Here is a 23,824-nt window from a genome sequence, read left to right on the forward strand (position 1 = left end):
TAGTTCAGAGCAGCCGGACGGGAATAGTTGGTGGGAAGGTGCGGGAGCTTATCTCAGGAAACACGCTACCAAATTCCTCACCGGGCAGATCCTGCAACTATTCATAAAGTCAGCTAACTCTTGGGTATTTGGGGGTAAGTTTTCGTGTTTCGCATTTTTACCCCCTCATAGGTTCTTTCTGCTTGGTTGTGGCGAAGTTGTTTCGGCCCCTTGTCCCATGGCAGCGACCGAGGCAGGGATGTTGACTGCACTGTCTCCCCACAGCTGGTGTGTCATTTACGGGGAAACAAACGGCTTTCCTGGCCGCCGTGGACTCGCGTATTGATTTAAAACGTAATTAGCTTTGACATATGCAAGTAATTGGACAGTAATAGCAACTTATTATGTCTGTTTGTAGCCATGTCTGCATGGTATGTCGAAGTGTTGGTGGAACGTGTCAAATATTTACCCTGCTAACTATTCCTGGTATATCGCTAATATGCTAACCAAAGGGCTTATTAAGCGTAAATTACTTTTTAGCTACTTTAGCACTATGAACCTCCTTGACTACATGCTGTACTTTGAGGACTGCTGAATTTTGTTGTACGTGGAAAAAGGGATGCGGTAATATTAAGCGCTTATCATCAGTGATAAGATAATCATCAGAGAGACGAGTACCTATATGTAAAGAGATGTGTCTCTTTAGTCTCAATGGACAAGAATTCTGTGCAAACTGATCCAAAGCTAGCCTTGCTCAATTTGTTAAAATTCAGAATATAACCAGAAGTTATATCAAATAAATGCATAATCTGTGGGCCCCTTGTTAGGTCACCAGAAACAAGCCTAAACCTACACATACTCTGTTTTTATGAAAGGCAAAACATCAGTGGGAAAGTACAGCAGGCTGTCTGCCGTTCAGGTTTCTCAGTGGCTCGTAAACCAAGTGTGTATGTGGAACTCTGACACTTTAATGTGAAGTTTAATGTGCATCAACAAGCCGAGACTCATTCTTCTGAATCAGCATGGATCTTGCGCATTCCCCACCCTGTGTAAAAAGCATGCACTCGAAGCCTGCGTGGGGATTGACTGGATTTTGGTAGCTTGATTCCATCTGACTGAGGAGTCTCTAAGCAGTGCTTCCCAAACTAAACTTCTCAAAGATTTTAAGACCTCAACGGACTTGTAAGGATGCACTGAAATCATGAAAATGTGTTTATTTTTTAAGTGACGGAACAATGCATGCCAGGTTGTTTTCCTAAAACTGAAATTGTGCAGTAAATGAGGTACTATTGAAAAAGAAAAACCTCCTAAGCTGGGATTTCTGAAGGGATATCTTGCTGAAAATTTGGTTTGTGTGTCCACTTCTCTGTGTGTCTGAAAATATAAACCTGTGTCACAATAAGTACCTTCTTTTCAGGGATGTGGAATTCCTATCTGTGGCCTATAGGCACTTGCTGACTCACCATGAAGAAATTCTACCTGCTGCAGCGCCCACCAGCTCCACTGAGATGTCCCTGGGAGGAATGATACACGGATGACAGTCTGAACCAGGCCAAGACGTCCTCGCACGCAGTTAAAAAGAAACTCGAATTAGTTTATACACACACAAAAAAAGAACTGTGCACACGCCCACTCCTACTCACTCATCACAATGCTGATGCCAGGACCACTGTGGGTGTGCCTGGCACTGATGTGGGTGGGAAGCTGTCATGCCCACAGCCTGTTTACGTGTGAGCCTATCAGAGTGCATCGGTGCTTGGAGACGTCCTACAACATGACCTTCTTCCCCAACATGATGGGCCACTATGATCAGGATATCGCATACAACCGCATGCAGGTGAGCCCTCGTAACATTACACAACATTTATCTGTAGAAATCTGTATGCCTATGCATTGTGCAAGCATACAGTGATTCATTTTTATTTAAAGGTCCAGTGTTTTATAGATTAGGCGGGCCAAGCAAGCTAAGTATGTGAACAATTGTCAAAAATGATTCAACCCCACAGAACTTATTTTAAATTCTAGTAGAATTAATGTAAAATTAGGCTGAATTTGTTCAAAGTGTATATTGGGCTAATGCAGAGTTTATTGACTTATCCAGGCAGCCTCTGGTCTACCTCAAAGGTTCTCATCAGTTTTGGTTTCCATGGAACGTTGAAAAAAACGCTTCCTCTCCTTATAATTGGAAATTATACTTCAGGCCACATTCAGCGATGATGAATATCATGTTCATATAATTGCCATTATTAGTGCCATCAGCGCTGTTTGTGGCTCCGGTTACTAATTGACGGTGTCTCTCAGCCCATACTGAAGCACATATTGATTGAAATATAATTACCATTTTGTAATGGACTTCAACTGACACATAGTATTTACCAGCCACAGTTTGTCCACAAATCACATCTGATTGTTAAAAGAAATAGCGAGTGATTAAACTGTGAATCTGTCCACTTAAATTCTAAAGGGAAGCTTTTAAGAAACCTTTGTGGTAGAAGAAGGCTCTGCTTAGGGTTCCTCTTACAAGAAAAAGAAGTTAAGAAAGAAGAACATTCTTAGTTATAACAAAAATGTGTCACAAGCTTTAATCACTGACTAAGTCCAAAACCAAAGTCCAAAAATCACAAAAACAAGAGGCCAGATGGGGAGCAAAACAGGTGCATCCACAGTCATTTCACAGAATTGTGCACAGAACTAAGCAGATGAAACAACAAAGAGAAGGCCAGGACAATTTTTATTCTGGAGGCTGATTAAGGAATATCAGACAGGAGGGAGACGAGACAGAGGTGTAAGTAATTACACACAGCTGAGCACAACCTGGAGGAGACCGTCAGGAAGCAACACACAGGACGTGAAGAAAATAAACCGTCAAAGCTAAAGAGGAAATAACCAAAGCAGACTTAAAGTTCTACAAGAGAAGAAAACACAAACACAAACCACAAATACAGAAATGAGACAAAGAAAAACACAGGGAAGAACATTATTACAACTACAAATACACAAGGCGTGAACCAGAATTTAAGCTATACAAAATGGAGCTTATCACTATAATAAGTATCTATAATAGAAACGCAACATAATAGGACAACAATGAAGCTAAATAGGGATTAAACACTCAATATCACCAGAGCTAAGATTCAGTTTACTTTACAGGAAATCAGCTCAGACTCACCCTAACAATAATCGAAAGCCTGCAGCAGCGACACCATACAGAAAGTACTTAATTAATAACAAGTAGAAATCCAAAAACTCCATTCTCCCTGGCAGCTATAAGATTTCCACTGGGCTTTGCTAAAGAGGCAAAAATGCAATAGAAGTGGAAGGATGTGAACTAGCCATCAACACACAGTAAACGTGGAACGGTATTTATCAGAAAATCCATGGCTCTGAGCCGATCAGTGGAGCCAACAGCTAATTCTGCACGCTAAGCTGAGAGGCAGCTTTCTTTTTTAGGGTAATCAACATTTTTCAGCTCATTACTTTTGCAATTTGTGGGTTTCTTGTTGATCTTCTGATAAGTCAAATCAGTTTAGGGTTTTTTTCTTCATTTGCACGCACTCATGCGATTGCATGTAAGCATAGGTGGCTATGGGGTGCATTTGGTCTTGGTATTGACTGTTATTGCGTGACCACTTTTCCATCCAATTAGTGGGTGATGTTCTGACTAACACCTGGATGACTGATGAATGGTTGAAATGAGGCATGTAATCCGAATCCAAGCTAAGTTAATTTATCCTTATGTAAGTAACGCCTTTATCAGTTTTGGAACATTAATATCGGCATTTTTCAGGTATGTTTAAAATACCATATGCAAACATGTTATCAGGGTTTTTGAACTTTCAAAAGTCAATATCCAGATTGGCTCAAAATATCCAGTTATTCAGTGTGTAATCTTGATTCAGGAAGAAAAACGACTTAATTGTGTTTGTGTTCAACAGAATAAGCGTACAATTATAACAGAAAGCACAATCATATATATGTTTGATGTTAGGTTGTTTTTTTTGTTTTTTTTCATTTCTCCAAAATTCTGTCTTCATCATTCGAAACTGCGGGAAAATCTCCTGTCCCTTTATTGTGTAAATTCAGGTCATGATTCAGATCACTGGGTAACATTTGGGCTGAGTTCAAGGACCTGTTGTTGTGATATGACTGTCTGATCATTTGTTGGCATCAACAAATTAGGAAAAATCTAACACAAGCTAAGAAGTCTAGCTGTATACGTAGAAGCACCTATAAGCTGTGCTCTTGTATAAAGGTTTATAGACTGTACAGGGCTGTTATGTGCTCCAGTCAGTATTACACAACAGAAGTCAGTAGACCATCTCTTAGCAACAGTAACTCTCAAATGACACTGAACTGGTGTAATTAGAGATTTACACCCTGCAGTTTAAAATTTTCTTCCACGCATAGAATACAGAAATCAGTCTTCTTTTTCATAGTGGAAAAATATGCTTAATATCTGCTCAGATTTAGAGAATTCTAATCTTAAATTTGACTTCTCTTCAGACTAGTAGTGTTCTCTTTAATCACCACCCTTTGCAGTGACTAAAGTCTAAGTTTGTGTAACTGGTGTTTCAGCTTTGCTCCGTCAACCCTGTGACACTTTGGCTAATGTGCTTTAAGACCATTTGTTGTCTTGCACATATCCTCAGCAGAAATGTTTCTCTAGCTGTTGCATCCTGTCTCCTGGCATTCCTGAGGGTTTGGGTTACGCACATTTGGTGTGGAGTGTTGAGCATGATCTGTAGGAGTCTTTTGTGTGGCATCTGGCAAAGGTATCAGCTTCTTATTTCATGGCAACCTTGGCCACGGGCAACTTCAGTGACTTTGTTGTGAGGGCCCTTTGATTTCTGGAGGAAGGGGAGGGACACACCCAGTCGCACACAAAGCCTGCTGTGCATACCACAAGGAGTATCCTCTGTCTCTTAATACCCCCCCAACACACACACACACACACACACACACACACACACACACGGTCCTACCTCTGCAGTCCTGTCTCCCAGGTGACAGGCTTACACTCTCTGGCCTTCATTCAACGTTAAATACTAAACATAGCCCGCTTTGAACATGTGCAATGATTTATCACAAAGCTCTGACGTTGGAATCAGGCAGGTTTCTGCTTTATTCTGGGCACAGTCCAGCCTATCAGTAGGATTTTCCGGAGGAGGGCTAACCTTTTCCTGCCCTTCCACTAGTGTTTGCCAGCTTTGGAAAGAGCAAAAACTTTGAAGTGTTAGAATATAGAGAGAATGGAAAGACAAACTGACACACTATAACGGACACTCGGGGGCCTTGAAAGTTTTGAGTAAAACTTTGAAAAGTAAGAGTCATCTTTAAAAAAAACAACAACAACAACTTAATACTTAAAGTACATTGTGCAGAAATTCTCTGCGAAGGATTTTGCCCTAAAGAGCAAATCAGCTCAGATTTTGCAGCTGATCCTGTTGGAAGGTTTTTGAAATGAGGGCAGTTTTTACAGTAAGTGCTCTAAAAAAAAATAAAGGTCAGATTGTTCAGCCACGAGGAGCCTCAAGTCCAGGACCTCCAGAGGAGAGAAACAAGGACGCTTAATGTCTGAGGGGGCAAGCCCGGGGCCCAGAGATGTGGGCCTGGAGCCAGAAAAAGCAGAGAAGAGAAAACATCAACTAGTGCAATATGCTCAAGTGTGGTCGTGTGGATTTTCTTTGCACATATCGGCAGTTTAGATTTACAGCAAGCTATCCAGTGATGAGGTCGAGAGTGTGGAGTACTCTGAAATACACACAATACAACACAGCACAACACACTTAGTCTGTGCTAATGCATGCCTGTCACTATTAACTGGTTATGTATTGAACATGCATATTACTCCAAGTGATGTAGCTGGTGTCAATCCAAAAATAATAAGGCTGTCCTCCACACATGTCCTCAGCAACCTTCCCATGAACAGCTCTGTGCATTCCAGCCTTCTTGGCCTGTCCCTGGTTGTTTCCAAATGTCCGCACTCTCATTTCCTGCCACCTATACCCCCCCCCCCGCTTCCAATGCTCTGGTTGATCATGGTTTCCGGCCAATGAATGGACAGTTTTGTGTGTTACTATAGTGTACTGTTGCTTATGTAGCATAAATATTTTCACCCACTTTTGCTACCCTGATCATTTGTAATCTCAGCGCTTATTATATTACAATGTCCAGTCATGCAGACTGCACTTATAACAGAAGTAAAATCATTATATTTATGCCTCTTTTCCAGTTGCATCTACAAAAGTAATTTCACAATCTTACAGGTGACTGTCTGTCTATTTTTCAGAGAAAAATGTTTAAAAACTTCAAACTGTGCAGACTGCTACCTACACCTACTCCCTCAGCACAGCACAGTCTGTGGAAATACTGGATTCACCAGTGTAGGCAGACTGTACATAGCTGTAACATCATGAAAATGCTTTGGAAGCTCTTCAAAGAAAAGTTATAGCTGGAAAACTTAGATTTAAGCTACTTCAAAGTTTTCTTTAGGGAATGCTATATAACTCATGCACGCACATGTGAGTGTTCAGGTCACGAGTAGGGCTGTCAAGCCTTCAGATTTATCAGTATATTCAAAGTTCTCAGGTGATGTAACTTGCATCTAAACGTAATGGAAGAACAGAGTGCAATAATAGTTGTTATAATGGAAAACCGATTTTTAATATAGTATGTTTAATCTCTTCAATTTCAGCCATTTATGCCCCTGATAAACCTGAAGTGCTCTCCAGATGTCCACCACTTCCTGTGCCAAGTCTTTATCCCAGCATGCACCGAGGAGAACAAGGTGATCCACCCCTGCAGGGAGCAGTGCAATGCTGTTCGGTCCGACTGTGAGAAGAACATCCACACCTTTGATGTCCCCTGGCCTCCTGAAATGTGTGAAAAGTAAGAAAATATCCTTCCCTGTTTCATTACCCACAATTCATGTTGAGGCACTTATCCTGTTATATTGTTATTTATGCTCTAGATTGGACCCTTGCAGTGTGCATGGTTCTCCAGTCCCTTTAACCACCCCAGCAATCTCCTCATCAGCTAAGAGAGAGCTGGGCTTCTGGTGCCCATTGCAGCTAAAGACCAAGCCAGGTCATGGCTCATCATTCCTAGGCGCCCAGGACTGTGCTCCACCTTGCTCCAACATGTACTTCAAACCCCACGACATAGAATTTGCAAAGAGCTTCATCGGTGTGTGCTCCATCATCTGCCTGGGTGCTACACTCTTCACCTTCCTCACATTCCTTATTGACGTCAAACGCTTCCGTTACCCAGAGCGGCCCATAATCTTCTATGCTGTGTGCTATAGCTTTGTCTCGCTCATATACTTCATCGGCTTCCTGCTGGGAAACAATGCAGCCTGCATCAAAGCAGCCCATCCTGCTGGGGTTGACACAGTGGTGCTGGGCTCTCAGAGCAAAGGCTGCACTCTGCTTTTTATGCTTCTCTACTTCTTCTCCATCGCCGGTATCGTCTGGTGGGTTATACTCACCATCACCTGGTTCCTGGCAGCCGGCCCCAAGTGGAGCTGTGAGGCCATTGAGAAGAAAGCGGTAAGGTTCTTAAGTATTTAAGTTTGTTTCCTAGTAGCAAATAGGAAGCAAACACAACAAGGAAATATGTGCAGTTACAGCTCAGTCAATATTTTTATTTTGTCTAAGGTGTGGTTCCACTCTGCTGCCTGGGGGATCCCTGGGGCACTCACTGTCATGCTGCTGGCTCTGAACAAAGTTGAAGGAGACAACATCAGCGGTGTCTGTTTTGTGGGGCTCTACGACCTGGATGCACTGCGCTACTTTGTACTGGCGCCACTGTGCGTGGGCGTCATAGTCGGCCTCTTCCTCATCCTGGCAGGTATCGTTTCTCTGAATCACGTCCGACAGGTCATCCAGCACGACGAGCGCAACCAGGAGAAGCTTAAGAAATTCATGATTCGCATCGGCGTGTTCAGCTGCCTCTACCTGGTCCCGCTGGTCACCCTGCTAGCCTGCTACACCTACGAACAGAGCCACCGCAGCAGCTGGGAGAACACCTGGATAAACGACCGCTGCCAGGAGTATAGCATCCCCTGCTTAAACCAGGTTGTTGTGACTTATTCATTCAGTAAAGATGGGGTGAAAGTTTAGGACAAGCTTTTTTAGACTGCTGAAAAAGGGCAAAACCAAAGCACAGTGAAAATTTCATAAAACTGATCAGGGCTCAAAAGGATCCAAATGGCTCATCTATTTAAAAATCCAAATTATTAAATATCTATAATGTCCTGCACAGTACAGGGATTCCAAAATCAAGACTGTTATGACAGATCAGTGTGGAAATAACAGACGTCTTAGAAGCTGCGGTACCTCAAAAATGTAGTGCAGAATACATGAGTTTTCTTTAATTTATTAAATATAATTTTTCCACATTAAAATAAATAAAAACAAAGAACAAGAGGTCTTTATATGAATCACAATTTAATGCAGGGTTATAAATTTTAAAAGAGATGGTGGGGAGAAAAAATTGGCATCATCAGTTTGTCTCAAGGGCCAAATAAGCACACTATTTCTCCCTCTGTTATTCTCACAATTCTCTTTGGAGCCGTATACAATATGTCATGTTTCAGGATATGTTTGACAACATTAACACTAACACAGCATCTTGTAATGGGGGTGTATCCAACATAAAGTAATGTCAAACTTCTGCAAACATTAAATCAAAAGACTTTAGAAATAATTCCCACAAATCCCCAAAAACATAAAGGTGCAAGTCCAAAACATATGGACATTATTAACCATTTTTTCCTCCCATCAAGCCAGTTGAGCACCAGTTTGTTCGGACTTCTGTTTAGGAGCGACCAAAATTCAATGTTTTCCAACAGGAGTCTCTCCAAGCTCAGGAACTGGTGGAGGACGACTGTGTTTCCCAAGCAGTCTGCCGCACACCTTCAGATATTTCAGTGGCCAGGTCTTTGTCCTGTCGTTGTTTCATACAGCATGTAGTGCCCATGTTCGGTCATTTGGTGGTGTGGTCCAAATTCATTAGAAGTGCTTTAGTAGTGCAAGAATTATACATCAGTGGATATCTGTATGGTATGTGGAAGATACAATACGTGAGCTCTTAAGCGCTGCAGTGGGAAATAGCTTAGTCTTGTTTTGAAGTCAGTATCTGATGCCTGTACTGGAAATGCTTGACTTGGTCTTAAGTAAGAAATTCAATTTTTTTATTTAACCAGTTGCTCTAAATCACAAGGATCTCATTACCATTGAGTTTGTTACTGTTTTAGACCACAGATCATGAACGCCCTGACCTCTCCCTGTTTCTGGTGAAATACTTGATGACATTGGTGGTTGGCATATCTGCAGTATTCTGGGTCAGCAGTAAGAAGACCTGCTCTGAGTGGGCCTACTTTTTCAACAGGACCCGCAATAAAGAGTAAGACACAACTCTGACCACAGCAAAACACATGGAAGATCTTTCACACAGTCACTGATGGAGTGAGAATACAGTATTCTAGATCAGCTGTTATGTGTTTAATGCCATGTCATGTGACCCACAGCCCCATCAGCGAGAGCCGTCGGGTGCTCCAGGAGTCCTGCGAGTTCTTCCTAAAGCACAACAACCGGGTTCAGCACAAGAAGAAGCACTACAAACCAAGCTCCCACAAACTCAAGGTCATCTCCAAGTCCATGGGCACGAGTACCGGAGTCACGCCCACCAGTGTCTCCAGCACCAGCAATCAAGGCACCTCTGCCTTAGGCAACCATGAGCCCCACATGCAAGGTTCACTGTCTGAGACCTCAGCCAGGGAACACCTGGACCGAGGCACCTCCAGTCGAAGCTCGAGGAGAGGGGAGAGAGATAGGGAAAGAGAGAGGGATGGGGGGGAGAGACGCAGCAAAACGGGGAGCTCCAGTAAAGTCAGCAGTCGCTCAGAGAGCTTGCACAGGGTGGCAGATGGGAGGTAAGTAGGAGAGGTGTGAGATGCCATTTTTGAAATGTTAAAAAAATGATTGTATATGTACAGTTCCTTACATTACATGCACTGTAACATCAGACAAGCATTAACCAGCAGTAATCTGTGATGTGTCCTGGCTGGTTTTAGGGCAACTCCAAGGAGCGAGCTATCAGAGGTCAGGCACATTCCCTGTGAGAAGCAACAGCTTTCAGCTTTAAACCCAGCACACACCAGCAGCCTCCAAGACTCCAGCCACCAGATGGTGCTCCAGGTGCCTGAGGAGAGCAAGGACCCAAAGGACAGCAGCTGCTGAGATATCTGACCTTTCAAATTTGTCTGCTCATCCACCCATCCATGACACCAGTCACATGGGAGTCATGCTTGATGCTGGTTGTTGTTCCCATTGTGGGATTTTATTGAATACACTGGAGTGACTGAATGGAAACAGAACAAAACTTGTATTTCAGATGTTCGGGGGGTTAGCCCACATCTAACGGTGTTTGACGATTTAGTCTGTTTAAGTCATGACTTTGTCTTCCAGCTTTACTCAGTGTTTGACCTGAATGTTGCAGCAGCACAGCTACATGCATTGAGTCTGCTGTTTTATAACTTGCGATTTCAGTGGCATATATGCATGCTAGTAAACAATTGCAATATTTATGTAAATATTCTCTTTTTTTATATCTCATATATTTAGTCGTTCACTGGACTGGTCGCCACACTGAGAGTTTAATTGTTAAGGTGAAAATATTGCCAAATATTGAATCCAAGGAAAGTCTTCCTGTGATAAAGTGTCTTTAAATGTCCTATTGTTCTTAAAACGTCATCCTGTAAAACACACTGTGTGTCACTCCTTTGAGGCGTACTCTTAAACTTGATATAGCTGATTTTCAGAGAACTTGTGATTTTATTTTGAATACTTTTCTTAAAAGAGACATATATTTTTCCATTTTCTGGTCATTTCTCCATGTTTTTGTTACAGAAATGCATGCTGTGCTGAACTGTCTTCAAAGCTGTGAATTTTGGTGAAATACAGCTTTGAAGCTTTCTAAAAGAATGTATTTTTGCTTAGAAAATCTTGTCATGATATCTGAGTTTTACTTCATAGTTACTGTGGCTAGAGAAATCTATGACATCATTGAAATACCAACAGAAAATGAACAAAATGAACTTGACTTATTTCAATAATACTATCGATCAAGTTCATCTTTACTTTTTATTACTGTGTTACTTTTCTCTTTTGGAATATTGATGAAAGAGCAGAAATTAAGATTGGAGCGTGCATTTAAACTGAAAGTACGAGTGCATGGACATGGTGGGGGAATGTTTTATTTCTGTAAAACCATAATCATGATATTTCATTTTCTGATACCAGGGTTATATATAGTTATCACGATATCCCTATAGTATCAACAGTGTATGAAATCGAGGAAACAAAAGTTTTGCACTATTTGTCATTAGTAGCATTATCCACTGATTACTAAGTTGTCATAAATAAATAGAAAGATTAGTTTTGGGATCATTTATGTTAAAATAAAAAAAAGACCACATGCAGCATCTCTACTTCAAGTACCTCCAGAACAACATCTGTGATTCATTAGGAGTGCCTTACTGTGCTGTCTGTGTGCTGTGTAAGGGGCTGAGCTACCCCTCAGTTCACTTACATAGATTTATTTGGGAGTGAAAGGACAGTTCCAGTAACACTAAAAGGGAATCTTGTATGTTTTCTATGTTATGTTCCTATTCTGACATGTGGATGAGGGTCTTTCTTATGACGTATGTAGCTCTACTGTAGTCTTATCAGTACTCCAAACATTTTTGTGAACTGTTTTTTTTTTTTGTTTTTTTTACTTTTCAATAATTTTCTACCACTGTTGTTTCATTTTGATAAAATATTCAATTAAACATGGAAATGAATGTGACTGTGTGTGAGTCAGTTATTAACCCTAACGTTACTCTCACAGCTATGTTTTCCCTAGAGTGCATTTCAGTGAGGTGACTGGCTCCTTCCCCCTCTCCTGGTCCAGCCCTCTGGGCTATAACCGGCTGGAGTCGCGCAGAGCGCACGGTAGTCGGCCGTCTCTGTCGCACGAGTGATGTCTCCTCTCGCTGTCCGCCTGCTGCTGCTCGCCTGCCTGGCTTTGCCTCTTTATGCGGTGGAAAAGGTGAGAAGCAGAGGCTACCGAAAGGATCCTGACGCTGACAAGGTAAAAGGGGTTAGATAAGATTACCGTGTAGCCGTTAACGACAGCTTCCAAAATAAGTAGACATGTGGCAGGAGAGGAGTGGACAGATTTTGTGACATTATAACTCTGGGAGAGAGAAAAAAGGCTCACGTCAACATGTAATTATTACACTCAGCTTTACCGTCATTTAGTTGTGTTTCGGTGCATCCCATTTAACATCCACTGACTATTTTGCCTATTTTTCCAACTCATTCTGGGCTTCTTTTTTCTAGCGCTATGCATTGCTATTTTTAAATTGTATCTTTAAACATTAGAGGGAAGGAAAAAATGTTTTAAAAGATTTATCCACATGTAGAATAGTGTGGACAGCAGCAGATCAGAAAATCCCCCTTTTGTAGCTGTTATACACTCAGCTGCTTTTCTATTACTCCAGACCAGATCTGGCTGTCCTCCACGACTGAGTGGACATAAAGGGGGACTAAACAGGAAGTTGTGGTCTGCCTCATACTGTTTGCTGGACTTTGTTATCCATCCGACTGTTTGAATAGTTTATAAGTGGGTGCAATTTGGGCAAAAAACTTAAATGTACGTTTAAAGCTGGGTAATATGATATTTTTAACAGTACCCAGGGCAGAGTTCAACTTTAATTTCACAGTCCCACGATACCTATCAATCTTACATTGTTTATGCATAGGATTTCATAACCCTCAATGATGCATCTGTTTAGTGAATGAAGGAACCAACTGGACACACAGATGTTGAATATTTTAGGAATCAAACAGAAGTGAAACTAGTATTTATTTTTCTGGACCCTGTCGAGCCCGCCCAAGCAGTTTCTCTTTAATATTCCACAACCGTGATTTAATTTTAAAAAAGAAGAAAGGAAAAAGAAAAAACTTATGTCACCATCTGTGTCTAGTGCACTGGAAACGATGCCGAAAAACCCAACTGCACTAGACACTCTGGAGAAGAAAGATCTGCTTACTTGGCCAACATGGTAATCACGAAAATACTGCTTTGCATCTCATCGGCTTCCTTTCAATCTAAAAATTGCTCAAAGCTGAGCATTATACCCAGGCTCCGCTCTGCATGCTCCAGGAGAGCTTCAGGCCCTGCTTCTGTGTTGACTAACGCATAAAATGCTCCTGATTCCTCAGCTCTTCGGGCCAATTGCAGCCTTTTAGTTTTCCAGTTATAGTAGCAGACTGTACGCGACTAATATTCAGCAGGGCTGGAGTGTAATTCATGCAGGCAGCCAGCACCACTATAGAAAGAGCAGACTGGGAGCTAATATAAAAGTCAGCTGTGTGGCGAAGTGGACAGAGGATCCATTCATTACTCTGCTTTGAAAGCTCTCCAAAAATCTTAGTAAAACACCAAGACTTTTTCCTTACTGGAATATCTACCCAACTCCAAGACTAATGGGGAGTCCTTGCATCGTTTCCACGTTTTGCCACCTAATTTTGCCAAGGTGCATGAAAGCCATGCTTCCAGCTTTATTTAGTTTCATGCATACAAACCCACAATCTACTGCTGTCATCAGACACTTCCCAGACTTCTATAGAGATAATGTCAGGTCTCACATCTCCAGGTTGCTCCAGCGTTAGCCGCGTAATGGCTAAAACAGACACTGGACCATCTGTTTCACAGCAGCTGACGATAAATGCTCTGACTCTCTAACTTCCAGGCATTTTTCAGATTTACATCATCTGAAATACTTTTTTTTTTTAACTTCACCCCAGAGATTCAAGTCTGGTTAAGTCTGGTTAAGATGTTGGTGTAAAAGCTCTTTGTTCTCCTCCTCTGCTTTTTTTTTCTTGCCCTAATGCCTTTTGGACACATGCCCCCCTCCTACTCTCCATAACTACTTCACAGATGCATACTGAGCAAAAGGGCAACAACGACCTTCCAAAAATCTGCAAAATGCTTTCAGCTTTCATGCTTACTTAAGGGCGAGGAGACATTTCTGTATGTCAACTTGTGTCCCTAATTGCTTACAAAGGAAAAGCCACCTCCACCTAAAAAAAGCTTGAACCTACACGACACACTGCAATCTAGTGGTCAGAGCGTCCCTTTGAGGAACACGTTAGGCAGATCTATTTAGATCCTCATTGTGTCTATATTTGCATGTGGTAAGGCTTGGCAAGCGCCCCCCCCCCCCCCCCCCCCCCCCGTCTGTGTGCGTGCGTTTGCGTGGGTTTGAGTCAGCCTGAGTAGGATGCTGCGTCTGTTTAAAGATAGCAGAGGGTTCAACAGGACAATGAATCACATTAAGGGATGAGTGGCCAGACAGCCACTAATTTAGGCCACTGCCGAGCCTTCAGTTCCTCATTAACAGCAGAGCTGTGTTTTGCTTGCTCGGCGGCTTCATGGTTGTTGGTCATGTTGCTTTGGCTTGATTTGGATAACACGGCTTTTTGCACTTCCTTCAGCACAGTTGTTTGTGTGATGTGTAATCTGGCTCCTTGTGTGTGATGGTTGGATGGATGGCAGCATTTAGGTGTCTGTGGTGCATGCAGTTTAAACAGGGATTTAACCTCACTGGAAGAAAGACAGTCTTAAAACAGGAAGTCTGATAACAATAGATTATGTTGTTGTTGTATGGTTTTGTTTCACTATGTCCTCTTCTCCTTGTTTCTTTTTTCAGTATGGCAGCTGCCTGCAGGGTCCAGCAGGCACCGCTGGAAGAGACGGTAACCCTGGGGCCAACGGCATTCCTGGGACGCCTGGTATCCCAGGCCGCGATGGACTGAAAGGCGAGAAAGGAGAATGCGTTACTGAAGTTTTTGAGGAACCCTGGAAACCCAACTACAAGCAGTGTGCCTGGAACTCGCTGAACTACGGGATCGATCTGGGTAAAGTGGCTGTAAGTATCTCACTGTACCTGTGGGGAATGCGGGCATTTCAATCACTGCAAACACACATTAAACACACACTTGTGCTCCATTCTGCGTCGCAGGACTGCACGTTCACCAAGCTGCGCTCTGACAGCGCCCTCAGAGTCCTCTTCAGTGGCTCCCTCAGACTCAAGTGTAAAAACGCATGCTGCCAGAGGTGGTACTTCACCTTCAACGGAGCGGAGTGCACAGGACCACTGCCCATAGAGTCAATTATTTACTTAGACCAAGGGAGTCCCGAGCTCAACTCAACCATCAACATCCACAGAACTTCCTCAGGTATGACACAGACTCTGAACAATACTTGTTCCCACCTCACGGTGCTAGTAATGCTATGGAAAGAAATATTAAGTGAAGTGGAATTTCCTGTATTAATGTCAGGTCTTCATCCAAGTCCTAATTATGAACAAGCACAAAATATTTTAGCTCATAACACATGAATAGTTGCACTCTTTTCGTTCATGTTGAAATGTTAGGAAAAGCAATGAACCCCTAAGCCAAGAGTGTCAAACATAAGGCCCAGGAGCTAGAATCAGCCCAGTAAAGACTCAAATCTGGTCCTATTTCACAGCTTTGGAAAATGTGAAGAAAGGCAAAAGTTTTGGATTTTAACTGTATTTTCATAAGTTTTACAGGTTTATCAGTATTGATAAAGACCTCCCCCATGGCCATTCATGCTACACCAAAGTCATTAGGTATAGGATTTAAAAAACATTTTTCACAGTCAACTGTAGAAATTTCTTTACAAAAAACAAAAACAAAATAATGATACATAATATAAAAAAAAGAACATTTTCTATTTAACATGTCCATCTCTTACACTTTAGCCTGAAGAATTGTGCTGACAGGTTTTTCTCTTCCATTACAGAAGCATTTCTTTATCACGTAGAAAAAGAAAAAACTAAGATTACCTGTTAAAACTGTGCTTCCTTTTCTTACTTTAACATATCTTGGGGATCAAATGTGCAATTAAACTTCTTTACACTGACAGAAATGGGAATTCCACTGGTCAGGCTCACTTAAGATCAACAGGTTTGACTTCCAAGCCCTCGGCTGATGGCATCATCAGAGTTGGAGTCAGGAGTTACCAATTATTCCAATTAGTGACACTAGATTGGAGGCTCCAAAGGTGAAAGCAGGGTGGTGGCACCATGATGTCTTGAGCTCTTCTGCTGCCTCTGGGCCTGCACAGCTCACCATGCTGGCTGGAGCAATAACTTTAAACATCAAAGTCAAGCTAGTGAAGAATGTCTTCAAAGAAAATCCACCTTTTAGAGAAACCAAGTCAGAGGGCAGAACTTAAAGATAGGAATAACCTCAAGAGAGCCGTTCACAACAGACATCCTGAGAAGCAGTTGTGTGAAGAGTGACACGAATTTCCTGTTGAACATTGTTTAGTCTGTTGCTGCTGCTAGAAACTGTTGCTTAGCACCATAAATAGAGAGAAAAAAGTCCAAGCAGTAATTAAATCCAGTGGTTCACATGAAGGACATAAGGACGCTTAGATTTTGTAGTTTACATTTTTAACTGTACTTCAGACCAATTCATGTTTTGTTTTGTTTTTTACACTAAAATGAAAACTGTGTGCACACTCCAGCAGCTAGTTAGGCTACAACAAAGTCAAGAAACGGGGGAAACAGCTAGTTTCTCCCATTTCTTGTAAAAATACTCTTAATGTATTTTTAATACATTAAATGTTGTTTATTAGCCTTCTGCGACCTGATGTGCCAAGGCTGACATGGCAAACCAAGCCCCCTTCTTTACTGCGATTTGGGCGAGTAACAGCAGCTCCAGTTCTTTCAGAAACTGAGAGATGAACACCTGGAGACTTTTTCTGGAAAGTGCCCAAAAGGGCTTGTATAGATGTGTAGAACAGTTCACTTCTCAGATTCACAGTATTAGAGCGTTGGATTCATGTGCCTTTTAAAAAAAAAGACAGCTTTTTAAATGCATTTATGTGCCCTACGCTTGAAGACAGCACAGACTGTGTGTGAGATTTACAGTTGTTGGGACAACCTGTCTCAGCTGCAGGTTTTGAAGGGTTAAAGTTTTTTTTTTTTTTTTTAAGAAAAGACTGGGTTATTATACGGGGTTATCAACTGAAACAACAGTTGAGAGCATCAAGTTTCTGCTCCTCATATTGTTCATGGAGGAAGTGAAGAAGCCACAGCTCACAATTTATCACCCTTTTTTGCTTTGGGACTTTTAGAAAGTGAGGCTAGCTCCACCCCAGCTTCAGTCCTTTTAAGCTAAGTTAATGAACAGCCTTAAATGAACTGCACAGACATGACAATAGTGTTGACTGCAGACATGAAAGATTACATGGTTTTAATTATTTTTTTATTTCTGTTTTTAAACCTGAAAGGCCCAGTTTTTCACCACTGTGTCAGAAAACAACTTGTCTCGGCGTTCGGTTTGGGTGTTCCCTGAAATTCATTTGCACCCTCTTCTCTTTTTTTCCCTCTCCGTCTCTCTCTCTGCAGTTGAGGGGCTGTGTGAGGGTGTCAAAGCAGGGCTGGTTGATGTGGCGGTGTGGGTGGGGACCTGCGCTGATTATCCAAGAGGAGACGCATCCACAGGCTGGAATTCCGTATCCAGGATTATCATAGAGGAATTGCCTAAGTAAGGAAAATAAAGCAATACGATTGGGAGGGACCTAGTTTTGGTAGCGTGACAGCATGTTATCCGACGCGCCACAACGATCAGGTGTGGTTTGCTGAGGCGTCACTGATGGGAACGTGAATGTTTTTGAGTTTTGTTTAAATGCTACACCCGTCGACAGGCCTACGATTACTGTACTTTTCTGTCTACCGGAAATAAACTTTGTACTGTAGCTTTTTCAGCTTGTGGCTGCCGTTAAGAGTACAGCAACAGACATGGACAGTACCTTTAAACTCTGTACTCCTGTGACCTGTTTATATGCATTATCACTGTTAATAAAGCACTTCTTTTTTAAGGAAATGTTACTTCTCACTTCTGAAACACTGCAAATTTATTGCCTGTGTAACAACAAAGTAACATTTAATGTATTCACATGAATCAGGCATGAGACTGCATTTAAAGCACATTTTAGATTTTATAATAAAATCTTATAAAGCACAGCTGATACAATGACACAAAAACATCAGGGAAAAAAAGCACTCATCAAGCAAATCATTTCACACATCTGAACCTGAGCCGATCATGAATTTGATGTTTATAATGAAGTTTTTCATAGTTTTATAGTTGAGACTGTATCTCTCTGTTGCCAGAAAGCATAAAGTGTAAACAAAACTGCTGCATGATGAAATATTCATCCACCTCTTTAGAAAAGACCCTCACACTACCAGTATTTAATAAAAACAAACTGTTAAAGCAACATTGTCCCCATAAAGGTGAACAGCAACAGACATGCTCCCTATAACTTCATTGTGCGTCTGCCATTTTTCACCAACTGTCAGGAAGTTGTATTGAAAAAAAACTGTTGCTGCTCCATTTGGCAACACTTATTTTCAGTGCACATGAGTGATTTTCACTTCAGCACATTTCCACGTACTGGACGACGACAGCTCGGCGTCGATCAACACGGTCCTCCCCTGCATCTCCTCCGCACGGCGCCAACGTGCCAGCACGAGTTTGCAGCATTCAGGGCAGTCCGTGCCCTGCTTTTAAAACCTCATTTATTTTGCCCGAGAAAAAAGTGAGACACGTTCTCGTAAACCACGAAGGTGATGCAACAGGCTGGGGTGACGCGGATCAAGTTGGGGATGATGCCTTTGTAGAAACCAAGGGTACCTTCATTCCTGAGGAGACAAGTGGGAAAATGTTAAGCATCAATCATACCAGGCACTCGAACTGTGCTCAGAACCTGAGACGCGGCCGGCACGCTCGGTCCCACTGTGAGTGGATCGGTGTCTTACCTCCATGTCCGTCTCACGACGTCAATAACTCCATTGTATCTATTGTGCTGGTCTTGCAGGCGAGCTCGCACCAATTGATATGGGTATGTTGTGGCCACGGCAAATATTTTGGATAATGCTGCCATTGTGATGTATTCCAATGGGTTCTGTTTGCACAGACAGATAAATGGAAGGAGGAAGAAGGGAGCAGAGCAGTGTAGGAAAACTGATGAGTCACTTGTTATCAACTGTGGGCTCTGTCTCATTAGACTCAAAAGTTACAAGCCTTATGGCTGAGTTTTATTAAACAATGTTTCCAGCCTGTCTGTGGCTCATGGTTAGTGACTCACCAGCTTTGCGTCTGAATGTGCTTTTCTGTATTTGTTGTAGTCTCTCTTGAGCTCTTCGTAAGTCATGAACTGCAGTGCTCCATGAGACGTGCCGAGCAGACCGGGAACATAACCCTTTTAAAGACATACTCTGTAAGTTGGTCTGACTTGACACTCAAATTCCCACAGTGTGACTTATCCACTGAAAAGCCCACACATCTGTGACTCCCCATCTCTTTACTCTCTGTGTGTTTATACACCCCTCTGCATTTAATAATTAGTTCGTATTAATCTCTGGCTCTCTTCCACAGTGTGTCTTTTGTCTTGTCTCCCCTTAGTGAACCTGGTTCCGCTGGAGGTTTCTGTTAAGGGGAGTTTTTCCTTCCCACTGTCGCCAACTGGTTGCTATAGGGCAGGGGTCCCCAATCCCAGTCCCAGTCCACGAGGGCCGGTGTCCCTGCAGGTTTTAGATGTGTCCTTGATCCATCACAGCTGATTTAAATGGATAAATTACCGTCTCAACTGTCTTGAAGTTCTCCAGAGGCCTGGTAATGAACTAATCATGTGATTCAGGTGTGTTGACCCAGGGTGAGATCTAAAACCTGCGGGGACACCGGCCCTCGTGGACTGGGATTGGGGACCCCTGCTATAGGGGATCATCTGATTGTTGTGGTTTTTACTGTAGGGCTTATACCTTACAATATTAAGAGCCTTGAAGTGACTGTTGTTGTGATTTAGCGTTATATAAATGAAAATGAACTTAATTAAATGAAGGGCCCTTGGCCCTATTTTCTCTTGAACTTTAGGCATAACATTTCCGACAGCAAATTACAATTCAATATTGTTAATGAAGAGGCTGACATACTGCTTAAAACCTCCACTCCTGTATAAATGGGTTGTGTTTTTTTCTAGCTAGAAAGGTAGCTGATGCCCTCTAGTGGTGATTAAAGTCAATAGCGCCTACGAGGTCTTCAGTATTCCTATCAAAATAAGCAAAAGTGAGATCTGATGGGATATTCAGAACACATTAATTTGTCCCCCCACTTAGAAACATGAAAAAAGCTAAATAATTCAAAAAGAAAACATGCCAGGACATCACTCAGCAAACCAACAAAAGCTGCACCAGGGCCGAGCCTTCTTTCTTTAACAATGAGTGTACTTACTCCCAAAATGTGAATATGAAATATGAGTCCTAATCACCACTGAATGTTTGGTGGTAAACCTAATGATCCCCACCACACACAAACACACCATGTTGGTATCTAAGCGAGCGACAGCACAGTCTCTCCTCTGACACCAACAGGTAGTCTGAAAACCACAGTGGGCTATTTTTTTTGTCAGGTCTTTAAGGAATTGTTGCTAGTGTGCCATCTCGGTAACAAAGCTGAGATGCCTGTGATTTCTTCATGAGTGGGTATGCATGTTTAAGCTGAACCAAACAAATGACAGAAAAGCTGCCACAAACGAGGGTTATCAACTTGTTACACTGAATCTCACCATCTGGGACGAGGCAGACACAAAGGAGCATGGACGAGGAAATTATGTCTGTGAGTGTTACTCAACAGGGATAATATTTTAAAGAAGGAAAGTTGAGAATAATTATTTGGAAGTAATTCTGGCATTAACAGGTGTAGAAAAATCTCCCAGTTTAAGCCACCCCTCCCAAATGTTTAAACTTGCTAACCATGCAATCTTATGCAATCTTACATCATAAGGAACACTAACACACTCATGTCTCACCTTGTAGAGTCCAGACACTCCTTCATGGCGGTAGATCTTAACCAAAGCATCAAACATCCCCTTGTACTGCTTGCCATTTCGGTCAGCACTGTACTGCAGCACCAACCGGGTCTTGGTCACCCAGATTGGGTTGGTAAGGGTGAGCGTGAGGATGCCTAGGCAAGGACAAGAAAGGAAATGTCACTAGGAAACACACGTGACTTCTATTACTTTGTTAGACCCATGATTAGCACACAGGCCCCTCAGTGAAGAGTCATTTACTATAACTCAATATCTATGACTTGACGAACAGGACCAAGGACTTCCTGACTTTAAAGTGGTACAGAAAAAACAAAACAAAAAAAAAACTTATTTGAAGTTGTGCTAGAGATCTCACACAAATGCCCAGCTGTTTGTGCACAACACAGTTTGGAATTAGCTCACCGTGTCACCAAACTGAACAAGAAGCGCAACAGAGTGCATTTGTGCATTAGGCTCTTTAATGCACAAATGCTCTCGCTCTGCAGGCCTACTTGTTGTTCCTAGAGTATTTAAAAGTAGAATGGGAGGGAGAGCCTTCAGTTTTCAGGCCCCTCTTCTGTGGAACCAGCTTCCAGTTTGGATTTGGGAGACAGACACTATCTCTACTTTTAAGATTAGGCTTAAAACTTTCCTTTTTGCTAAAGCATATAGTTAGGGCTGGACCAGGTGACCCTGAATCCTCCCTTAGTTATGCTGCAATAGATGTAGGCTGCCGGGAGATTCCCATGATGCATTGAGTTTTTCCTTTCCAGTCACCTTTCTCACTCACTATGTATTAATAGACCTCTCTGCATTGAATCATATCTGTTATTAACCTCTGTCTCTCTTCCACAGCATGTCTTTATCCTGTCTTCCTTCTCTCACCCCAACCGGTCGCAGCAGATGGCCGCCCCTCCCTGAGCCTGGTTCTGCCGGAGGTTTCTTCCTGTTAAAAGGGAGTTTTTCCTTCCCACTGTCGCCAAAGTGCTTGCTCATAGGGGGTCATATGATTGTTGGGTTTTTCTCTGTATCTATGAAGCGCCTTGAGGCGACTTTTGTTGTGATTTGGCGCTATATAAATAAAATTGAATTGAATTGAATTTAATGCCACCCAGGTATCATTCTAACCTTCTCATTAGAAGTGCCTGATTAAGTGCCTGATGGCGAAAAAATAAATAAATCACAAGATCAAATCAATAAAACATCTGTTTTGGTTTCATTTTTTATACTGTTGATGGTAGCTATAAAACCTCCCTGTCATCGGCTTCTTCAATTTATTTCCATTGAAAATCTTGTGAAGGCTGTAAATGCCTTCGTTTCCCCCCATTCACACAAGCATGTAAGGCTGCCCTGAACCACAAGTAACTAACTCCCTGTCAGTTACTACCAGCTTGTAGCAGTCATATCTAGCTGCTGTTATTGATCATGTGCTGATTATATGGTGGGGGAGTGCAGCAGTGTTCAAACACGGGTAGTACTAACCAGCTTCAGCCGCTGACACCAGGTGTTCTGTGGCACTCAGTTCAGCCTGACGACCTTCCTTTGTGTACCCTTTGATTGCGTTGTAGCTGTGAGGGAACAGGGCAAGGGCAATAAGACATCTTGCAGTTGTAAAGTCATACATGCTGCTTTTTTCATTCATGGGGTGTTGTACAAACCCGAACATTACGGCTAACAGCTAGATTTTCCAGTTTCAGTGCAGCTAGCAAAACAACAAGCAACCACTTACTGCTAAAGAGTCAGACAGTGAAAGTGGACAGTACATCCTCGGTTTCTTAACATAAAACTCATTGTAACAGCCAGGGACAGCACAAAAGTGATCTAGCTTCACAGAAAGTGTTACACCTACGTCAGTTTTTGCGAACAGGGCTCCATGATGTAAATTAGCTTTCATGTGTAGTGTTTCATGTCCTCTTTAAAGCTTATAGCTTACGTACAAGAAGAAGTAGAGGCCCCAAGATGCACCAGCACCCCAAACGTTGGGTGTCACGCCTTGATAGAGTCCCCTCAGTCCCTCCTGCTGCCAGACACTCTTCATGCAGTGCACCATGCCACTATACTTCGGTCTTAATTCAAGTCCATCACTTACTGCATTTAAAAGACATTACGGACCTTGAAGTCATATGATACAAATTAAACACATCATAGCAGTAGTTTCTTAGCAGATTCAAGTAAAGTCATAGCAGCATGACATGTCAGACACTAAGGAAATTAATTTTAAAAGTTCATATTTTCATGCCGTACCTGCAAACCTGATTTTGACCAGGTCCAAAGGATGAAGCACCAGCGTTGACACCACTCCCCCGCTGAGTCCCGCGATCAGGTTTTCTACCTTCACATGGCTAAAGACCTTCTGTAGTCGTCCGCCGAACGAGACAGCGGACACAGGTTTGCCGGGCAGTCCTGTCTCTGAAACGGGACCGTGATTTGGAGCGGAGCTCATGCTCATGGGCAACTTGGCTACCTAGCTAGATCCTACCAGATAGCAGTGTTTACAACACCGCAAGCACGCAGCGTGTCAAAATGTAACTCTCTATAAAACTGAGGCGACCCCTCGCTTACTCTGCTGCAGTTTCCATACAGTACGAGGACGGAACAGCGTCCTCATATCTCTCCTGTGCTAATGACGCACCACGTTTCTGACATCCGGAGGTACCTCACAGGTGTAACGCACTCTCCAAGAGTCAAGTCGCAGACCCAGTGCTCGACCTTGCTGTTATTATTAAGTAATGACAAGTTCCCGTTGTTGAAATAGTACTTCCGGTTAAATACTTCAAAAATAATTCACACATGAAATATGCTGTATTCATTTATTTATTTATTTTACTAATGCAAAAGTTAGGATTAGTTACGTCGACATATTTTGTATGATGGTTCGGAGACATTT

At 42.4% G+C, this 23,824-nt stretch overlaps 3 protein-coding genes across 7 annotated transcripts; 2 read left to right on the forward strand and 1 right to left on the reverse strand.

Moving 5' to 3' along the window:
* The first annotated feature begins 5 nt into the window (after nucleotides 1-5).
* On the forward strand, nucleotides 6-11,824 carry fzd6 (frizzled class receptor 6). 2 transcript variants are annotated; one of them, XM_040013012.1, is made up of 8 exons: nucleotides 6-134; nucleotides 1,397-1,816; nucleotides 6,674-6,867; nucleotides 6,950-7,526; nucleotides 7,635-8,057; nucleotides 9,236-9,384; nucleotides 9,509-9,913; nucleotides 10,055-11,824. In XM_040013012.1, exons 2-8 carry the CDS (start codon nucleotides 1,631-1,633, stop codon nucleotides 10,218-10,220), a joined length of 2,100 nt encoding a protein of 699 aa, XP_039868946.1. In that variant the 5' UTR covers nucleotides 6-134; nucleotides 1,397-1,630; the 3' UTR covers nucleotides 10,221-11,824. The 2 variants fall into 2 exon arrangements, with proteins under 2 accessions (XP_039868946.1, XP_039868947.1); XM_040013013.1 differs by having other exon boundaries at nucleotides 7-134; nucleotides 7,635-8,054.
* Nucleotides 11,825-11,949: 125 nt separating this feature from the next.
* On the forward strand, nucleotides 11,950-17,951 carry LOC120722165 (collagen triple helix repeat-containing protein 1-like). 4 transcript variants are annotated; one of them, XM_040013015.1, is made up of 5 exons: nucleotides 11,950-12,114; nucleotides 13,013-13,090; nucleotides 14,741-14,959; nucleotides 15,053-15,269; nucleotides 17,474-17,951. In XM_040013015.1, exons 1-5 carry the CDS (start codon nucleotides 12,004-12,006, stop codon nucleotides 17,614-17,616), a joined length of 768 nt encoding a protein of 255 aa, XP_039868949.1. In that variant the 5' UTR covers nucleotides 11,950-12,003; the 3' UTR covers nucleotides 17,617-17,951. The 4 variants fall into 4 exon arrangements, with proteins under 4 accessions (XP_039868949.1, XP_039868951.1, XP_039868950.1 ...); XM_040013016.1 differs by having other exon boundaries at nucleotides 11,954-12,072; XM_040013017.1 differs by lacking the exon at nucleotides 13,013-13,090 and having other exon boundaries at nucleotides 11,953-12,114.
* A 95-nt stretch (nucleotides 17,952-18,046) lies between these two features.
* LOC120722163 (mitochondrial folate transporter/carrier-like) lies at nucleotides 18,047-23,657 on the reverse strand. The gene is made up of 7 exons (XM_040013014.1): nucleotides 23,182-23,657; nucleotides 22,875-23,025; nucleotides 22,420-22,505; nucleotides 20,938-21,092; nucleotides 19,219-19,332; nucleotides 18,890-19,035; nucleotides 18,047-18,772 (listed from the first exon to the last, which is right to left on the reverse strand). Exons 1-7 carry the CDS (start codon nucleotides 23,384-23,386, stop codon nucleotides 18,646-18,648), a joined length of 984 nt encoding a protein of 327 aa, XP_039868948.1. The 5' UTR covers nucleotides 23,387-23,657; the 3' UTR covers nucleotides 18,047-18,645.
* Between the last annotated feature and the right edge of the window lie 167 nt (nucleotides 23,658-23,824).

Source organism: Simochromis diagramma, unplaced genomic scaffold (assembly GCF_900408965.1).
Source record: "Simochromis diagramma unplaced genomic scaffold, fSimDia1.1 OVJJ01000618.1, whole genome shotgun sequence".
NCBI classification, from domain to species: domain Eukaryota; kingdom Metazoa; phylum Chordata; class Actinopteri; order Cichliformes; family Cichlidae; genus Simochromis; species Simochromis diagramma.

Bases quoted from the DNA above. Each gene is read 5' to 3' on its own strand.
- fzd6 (XM_040013012.1), top strand. From the start codon at position 1,631: ATGCTGATGCCAGGACCACTGTGGGTGTGCCTGGCACTGATGTGGGTG. The intron at 1,817-6,673 runs GTGAGCCCTCGT...CTTCAATTTCAG, and splicing joins TCGCATACAACCGCATGCAG to CCATTTATGCCCCTGATAAA. The intron at 6,868-6,949 runs GTAAGAAAATAT...TTTATGCTCTAG, and splicing joins CCTCCTGAAATGTGTGAAAA to ATTGGACCCTTGCAGTGTGC.
- LOC120722165 (XM_040013015.1), top strand. From the start codon at position 12,004: ATGTCTCCTCTCGCTGTCCGCCTGCTGCTGCTCGCCTGCCTGGCTTTG. The intron at 13,091-14,740 runs GTAATCACGAAA...TTCTTTTTTCAG, and splicing joins CTGCTTACTTGGCCAACATG to TATGGCAGCTGCCTGCAGGG. The intron at 14,960-15,052 runs GTAAGTATCTCA...TCTGCGTCGCAG, and splicing joins TCGATCTGGGTAAAGTGGCT to GACTGCACGTTCACCAAGCT.
- LOC120722163 (XM_040013014.1), bottom strand. From the start codon at position 23,386: ATGAGCATGAGCTCCGCTCCAAATCACGGTCCCGTTTCAGAGACAGGA. The intron at 21,093-22,419 runs GTTAGTACTACC...GTCCTTGCCTAG, and splicing joins GGTGTCAGCGGCTGAAGCTG to GCATCCTCACGCTCACCCTT. The intron at 19,333-20,937 runs GTGAGACATGAG...TGTCTTTAAAAG, and splicing joins GAGTGTCTGGACTCTACAAG to GGTTATGTTCCCGGTCTGCT.